The sequence below is a fragment of the Anoplophora glabripennis genome, unplaced genomic scaffold (genome assembly GCF_000390285.2).
Source record: "Anoplophora glabripennis isolate ALB-LARVAE unplaced genomic scaffold, Agla_2.0 scaffold768, whole genome shotgun sequence".
Lineage (NCBI taxonomy): Eukaryota > Metazoa > Arthropoda > Insecta > Coleoptera > Cerambycidae > Anoplophora > Anoplophora glabripennis.
In genome coordinates this window covers 86,815-94,601 of record NW_019416962.1, presented here as the reverse complement: position 1 = coordinate 94,601, position 7,787 = coordinate 86,815, and the positions used below count along the sequence as shown (strand labels likewise).

The following is a 7,787-nucleotide window of genomic DNA, read 5'->3' as shown; positions in this document are numbered from 1 at the left end:
GAATATCCGGTGCAGCGAAATTATTAGACTTGAAGCGTTGGCCGCTAGAACAGCACCTGCCGGGGTCCCGTTTCGTGACTCACGCTGGGCGATATTTTTTGTACAAAATCCCGTCCTTAAGAGATAAAAGGAACTAAAAAAAAAATATAAATATATAACATTCTCGGATATTTTGTATAAAATTTTGAAAGCATAAAAATGTTTTATTTTCTTTTCTAGTAGTTTCGGCTATTATCATCACGAAAAAGAAAAATGATAACTAGAAAAGAAGTTACTGCATAAACTACTAACTAGTAAATAAAATTAGTTGTTATTTATTTCAGTTTGTTATTGAAAAAGCAAAATGAGATATACATAGGTATACTTGTTATTGAGTTCCATTCATTTATTGCAGAAGTAAAATTGTATTCACGTTTTAATTAACTTTATAATATTATTGACCTAATTTGGTAATCCCCAATTACAATTATTTGTTGATATAAAATATCTTTATTGTAACTTATCTTAAATGGGTATAAAACAGTCAAATTGCCCACTATTCGTTCATTTAAAGTGTTAATTATATTTCATCTTTCTCCTTTAATGTAACGTACCTACATCGTAGTCACTAAACACTCTTCACTTACTCCGCGGACTAGTCAAAGGATTTGACCTCAACTCAAAAATTAACAAAAGTGTAATAATTGCTAAGTGATAATGAGTTCCCATGTGTGATTTAGAATATGTTTAGTGAAATGCGAATTTAAATATATATATCTAATAATATATCAGATATAAATCCAATATTATATAGACAAAATGGTTATTAATACAATTTTGGACAGAATCGTTCCTCCTAAAGAGGATACCATAGAGGAAAACAAAGGTACGTTGCCCGCTATTATAGAAATATACATTAGTCTTTACTCGATTTAAAGTTTACAAGAAATCAGAAACAGCAACGGTAAATTAAAAAATATAAAAGATTACCTATATTGATTTTAGTTTAGTGATCTTTAGGTAAATATTCTGTTTTTAGCCTATTCTAACTAGAACTAATAAGTATACATAGAACTTATTGACTCACCTAACCAATAATAATAGTTATTTACTAGATATTAGGGGTATAATTGAATGCCAGGTGAGGCACAACATAGCCCTTGGATGAGTTGTTTCCTGCAATATTATTAGTATAAAGAGTTTATTTATCTAGTGCTATAATAGTCATGCTTATGAAACCTATAAATTAGTAGGTCATTTCATGTCGGTAGGTTCAAAGCAATGTTTTATGCCAATAGGTATTAAGCAATGATATTTAAAATGTGACCCATGCTTTATAGGTTATATCTCACCATACTCATGAATTTACGTGGCCTATATACATTTTTAAAGTCAATTATATTTCCTGAATTTATTTAAAAAAGTAAAATTTAACAAATAGTAAATAGTATCTACAATAAGTTTGTATACAGGCTGTTACAAATTCGCTTCTCACTACAGAAATCTCGGAAACGGTAAGGGGTACGAAGTAGCTTAAATGGGGGCAAAGTTGCGTAATCAGGAGACCAACATTATGCCTCTAAAAAATCAAGGCTAACATGATTAGTTTTCGAAATATTTGAAAAAAACCGAAATTTTGGAAATCCGTTTTTGTTTCATTTCAGCTTTGTTTGAGGTGATATTGAAAAAAGAAGAACACTTTCTCATAGTCAGTTTTTGCCCTCTATCGAATGGCATAATCAATTTTTATATGTAACGTTTTGTCTCTCCAAGACCATCATCAACTTCATTTTTTTAAATACGACCCTAGAAATTTTATTACATTTTTTGCAAGCCTTCATGACCCCCAATACTGTACTGCCTCAGCCCGAACCAGATTCAGACGTTTTGTCTCGAAAAATTCATCTTCAGTGTATTCGTTCCAAATTTATCTAAATTTTTTATTTAGATTTCTTTGTTTATTGAATTATCGTACACTGTAAGTGTCGTTAGACCCTGTGAAATCCATCTAGTTATTTAAACTATTACCACCACGCGTTACAATAAAACATTTATTATTATTAACTATTACCATCACTTGGTCATACATAACTCAATAAGTTGTTGCGTCAAAATTAAAACATTATTACAATTTTAATTTTATTATGACAAATTAATTCTTAAAAATGCATATGAACAACCAAAACGCCAACTGAATATTATTCTTTAAAAAATGTCAGTAAATGTTCAAAAACATTTTCGTTTTGATAAAGGTTGAAAATGAATATCAGCGTAATATTATCGGAATTTATTATACCTGTAACCGCAACTGTGAAAGAGTATGTCAGTATGAATTTGTTTGAATTTTGAGCACTCGAGAAGCCTAGAAATAACTATAGACACGGGAATAAAACTCTAATAATATTTTTTTATTTTAATGCGTGGTAGTAATCGTTTAAATAACTAGATGGATTTCACAGGGTCTAACGACACTTACAGTGTACGATAATTCAATAAACAATGAAATCTAAATAAAAAATTTAGATAAATTTGGAACGAATACACTGAAGATGAATTTTTCGAGACAAAACGTCTGAATCTGGTTCGGGCTGAGGCTGAATTGGGAGTCATGATGGCTTGCAAAAAATGTAATAAAATTTCCAGTCGTATTTAAAAAAATTAAGTTGATGATGGTCCTGGAGAGACGAAACGTTACATATAAAAATTAATTATGCCAATCGATAGAGGGCAAAAAGTGACCATGAGAAAGTGTTTTTTTTTTCAATATCACCTCAAATAAGACTGAAATTAAACAAAAACGAGTTTTCAAAATTTCGGTTTTTTTCAAATATTTCGAAAACTAATCGTGTTAGCCTTGATTTTTTAGAGGCATAATGTTGGTCCCCCTGATTACGCAACTTGGCCCCCATTTAAGCTAGTTTGTATCTCTTACCGTTTTCGAGATCCCTGTAGTGAGAAGCGAATTTGTAACAGCCTGTTTCTTTTCTAATGGATTTAATTTATATTTTCTTTTCTAATGGATTTAATTTATATTTTTACTTTGAAGAAATCAATTATGTACCTAAGCTAATTCAAATTAATTTTAAAAATTTGTTTTCTGGGTTTATATCATAACTTTAGGAAATTGTTCATTGGATCATTTAAGCATTCATGGACCAAGACTAGTTTTTCAGGTAAATTAAAACAGTATTACATTTATTGATATATTTCTGAAAAAGTTTGACGTCGATTGAGCCAATTATACATATAGCTAATTTAAACAAAAAACATCACTAAATTCATACACATTTGACTGAAAAAACTATTGAGTATTTTAAATTGAATATTTTTAATCTTCAATACCCTATATCTTAAACAGATCAGTCACTTTACACCCCTCAGTTTATTAACAATTTTCAGTAAAACGGTACAAGCAACAATCTTCTGAAGTTATAACATAGACTTGAAAACATCCTAAACTCTCTTTGAAATATAGATATACGTAGGCTAAAAAAATAAAGCCAGACATTTATAGGGACGTGGAATAAGTTCTCGTTGTTTTCCAACAGAGATGGCGTCACCGGGGCCTATCTTTTTAAAGTACTTGTCAACTTATCACTTTTCATTTTACAAATGTAGCAAAGCGAAGAATAATTCTGTCTTATAAAAAAATGAACTTTACATGCATGTTATGTGTTTTAAGAAGCTTCAGCTATTTATTTTCACTGTGCGGATTACCAACTGTTTTTTTTAATATTAATTTTGAAAACAGAAAATAGCCAGAAAAGTGAAGAATTGAAAAGTAATTACAACAAGCAGGCCCCATAACTGCATGCTTGTAGTTTGAGATGGTAACGCACATATATAGAAATACCACAGACAATATAGCTTGAATGATAGCTATACAGGGTGATTCACAACTTATCCAAAAAAATTTGGGAATAGATGCGGCATGAGAAATGGAGTTAATAACGTAAAAAAAATTTTTGTAAAATCCTTATAGTTTCCGATAAAAAAATTATTGAAGTTATAGTACATTCAACCACTACATAGCTGGACAACTGTAGTCTCTAGCGTCATTCGCAATACACGTGGCGAGCCATGTGACTCCTAATACTGAAATCCGTCGTTGCGGTAGTTTTTACCTGTTTTCTGTGGTGTTTATAACAGCTTTTTAGTAGTTAGTGTCAAAAATGGTCTGCGTGTATAGCAAGTTGATGGATATCGTTTTAATTTATGGTGAAGCAAGCTAACATTTGTATTATCGTGAAGCATTTGTGTTATGGTGAAGCAAGACATCATTTGTGTTAGTTCGTAGAAAGTGAGTAAGACGGACCCAAATGTGTTTACACGTTAGTGGATAAAATTTTGAACAATTGTTGTTATAACATCGGGTATGTCAAATGATTTTATTATTTAAAAACACAAATTAATTTAATTAATAATTAATAAAGGCAAAAGCATTTGAATTTGCCGATATAAAATAGGTGCTATAAAATTTTATTTATGTCTTTCCTTGCGAAAGTTTTTGTCCGTTTTTATCACACCGCCATGCCGGTCGCATTGTGCGAGGTCAGGTTTTACAGTAGACCAGTTTCCAGTGCCGTGCAGAAGTGTATTTTTAAATCAATTTCGAACTGCCCTTTTTCATTTTTTCTTTACAAATTTGTATTTGTAAGGGTCCCATCCAGTACATCCAGAATTTTTTTTTTTTGATAAGTTCTGAATCACCCTGTATTGTCTGTGGAATAAGCAAACTTTAAATTCAGTGTATATTATTTCGCCGAAGCGGAAGGTACTTTCTTTCATGTGCTAAGACATGTCAAATTTCGTGGAAAAAATAGTATTTGCGGGGAATTTTACTGCACTACTTCATTCAAAAGAAATCTGCAGCTGAAACACACAGAATTCTTGTTGAGACATGCAGAGATTGGTTTAGTTTTGAAGATAAAGAACGCTCTAGCGCACCGAAACAGTTTGAAGATGAAGGATTATTGGAGGCTTCATAAAGGCTCATGTCACATGCTAGCAGAACTTGCAGAATCATTAGGATTAGTGATTCAAAATTTTACTTCGTATCGTGACCGGAAATAAAAAATTGATACGCTACGCTAATCCTAAGCGTAGAAAATCGAGGGACAAGCTTGGCCATGCGTCAAAGTTGCAACATCGTCGGCAAAGTCGAATATACATGGTTCCAAGCTTCTGCTCTGGATTTAGTGGGATCAGCTGGACGTAGTTTATTATAATCTGCTCAAACGAATGAAACCATCACGGGAGATAGCGATCGACTATAATTGATTCGTTTGAGCCGAGCATTGAAGAAAAAATGGCCGCTATACGAGCAGAGTCACGACAAAGTGATTTTGCAGCATGAAAACCGCTCGAACCATGTTGCAATACCGGTGATAACCTACTTGGAAATGCTTAAATGGGAAGTCCCACCTCTCCCGCTATATTCGCTGAACATTGCTCCTTCCGATTATCACTTGTTCATATCGATGGCACATAACCTGGCTTCCATTCTCATAAAGATGCCAAATAAATGGGTCGACTTTTGGATAGCCCCAAAAGACGTATCGAGAGGTTTTTTGTATCGTATCGTAACTGGCGATGAAAAATTGATGGGCTACTATAATCCTAAGCCTAGAAAATATTGGGGCAAACCCGGCTATGCGTCAACATCGTCGGCAAAGTCGAATATTCATGGTTCCAAGCTTCTGCTTTGGATTTGGTGGAGCTGCTCAAACGAATGAAACCATCACGGGAGATCGCTATTGACTAAAATTTATTCGTTTCAGCCGAGCATTGAAGAAAAAACGGCCGCAGAGTTACGACAAAGTGATTTTGTAATATGACAACGATCGGCGACATGTTGCAATACCGATGAAAACCTACTTGGAAACGCTTAAATGGGAATCCTACCCCACTTGCCATATTCACCAGACATTGACTCTTCCGATTATCACTTGCCCCTTCGATGGTACATGACCTGGCAAGCATCCTTATGAAGATACCAAAAAATGGGCTGGCTTTTGGATAGCCTCAATACTTTCAGTGATATATTTTTTACTATTTTTTTTTTAAATAAAGCATTACTTTTCATGAAAAAACAGGTACAACTTAGTCAACATTTCACTATTTAAAATAAAAAATAATCTAACATTTGGCATGAAGGAGTATTTATAATTTTATTTTATGAATATTTAGGAAAAATTTTAGAATGAATATGAATTAATTTAATACATACTTTTAAAGTAACATAAGTTTTGCCGTTTTGAAATTAATACAAATCTGGAAATCTGTGTTTTACAGAGAATTGGAACTTAATTAGCTGCAGTCCCTTTGTATTCATTATTTCAGATCCATATTTAATGTCATTTCGGTTTACATTTCTAAATTGTTCGAGTATCTCACTTTTTTATAACTTTATATAATTAGTAACAGAGCAATTTAAGTATTAATATAGCTGAAGTGTTAATATGACAAATAATTGGAGCTTATTTTTATATTAATACAGCTTAATTTTACAATAATATTATCTAAAATAATCATAATTTTTTAATCTCTCACAGCAATTGAACACCCGTATTTTAATTTAAAGAATCATATTTTTTTATTATCTACTATCGACTGTTGCACTTACTACGTTATTTTTAAAAGTACGTATTAACTCAAATTAATTCTAAGAATTAATAAATTATCAAGAAGTAAACTTATACAGGGCGTTTAAAAATAAAATACTTTTATCTCAGTGCATATTAAAAATAAACTTTTTTAAATATGTTTTACATGCAACGAAAATTAATTATAAAAAGAGGAATTCTAAATTGTAATATCTATTATCATGTTTGAAATAGTTATTTAACTTCTTATAAGCGCTTAAACTAATTTTCCCCTTTCCTTACTTCAATTTTATTTAATTACCTAATGTATGTGGTGAAAATATTTGTGGCAGTGGCAGTGGCAGTGGCAGTGGCAGTGGCAGTGGCAGTGGCAGTGGCAGTGGCAGTGGCAGTGGCAGTGGTAGTGGTAGTGGTAGTGGTAGTGGTTGTAGTAGTAGTAGTAGTAGTAGTAGTAGTAGTNTTTTTTGTGTATTGAATATTATAAATTTCTAAACAGTAGTAGTAGTAATAATAATAATAATAATATGAAATTTTTTTAATATTATGAATGTGACCACAAAGCATCTGTTAAGGCTACCTATACTTATTGAAGTATTAAAAAAAAATTAACAGTTTCTACATCTTTAGCGATTGCAAAAATTGATTTTGATGTGTCATGTGACTACTTTTATTATTATTACTATTACTGGTTGTAATGTAATTTCGTAAAAACTGGTACAAAAGAAAACTATGTACTCATTTAGTATACTTTTTCAATTTTTTTTCAGAAAGGATATATCATAGTGAATATGCACAAAATTAGAATTTTGTTTTCAATAATTCGTCCTTCAAAATAGTTAATGAAAACACACAGAAGTTATATTGTGACATCATACCACTCGTTAACGGCCAGCCCACATATTTAGCTGTAGAAGCTGACAAAAACAAGCAAATTTAAAGTATCAAATTTATTTAAAAAAGAAACATTACAAATTTTTATATAGAAAAAACGTATAAAATAGTATAACAAAAGTCTATTGGGGCAAAGGTTTGATAAATTATTTTTTTATTTTGTTCACAAATGGAAAAATACCCATTAACAGGGAAAAACTAAAACTATACCTACCACAAACAAATACCTTGAGACAATAGCGAATAGCACGAGCCAGTCGAGTGGTGTAACGTCACAGATATTCTGTGAACGGCTTGGACCTTTTAAAATAT

General features: G+C 31.6%; 1 protein-coding gene across 2 annotated transcripts in view; it reads left to right on the top strand.

The window, feature by feature from the left end:
• Nucleotides 1-574: 574 nt before the first annotated feature.
• Nucleotides 575-7,787, top strand: part of LOC108911860 (aquaporin) — a 44,790-nt gene continuing 37,577 nt past the window's right edge. For both annotated transcript variants that reach the window (XM_018716916.2, XM_018716914.2), the window contains exon 1: nt 575-865. In XM_018716916.2, coding sequence (XP_018572432.1) covers nt 799-865 — 67 coding nt within the window. In that variant the 5' untranslated portion in view covers nt 575-798. The remainder of the gene's footprint in view (nt 866-7,787) is intronic.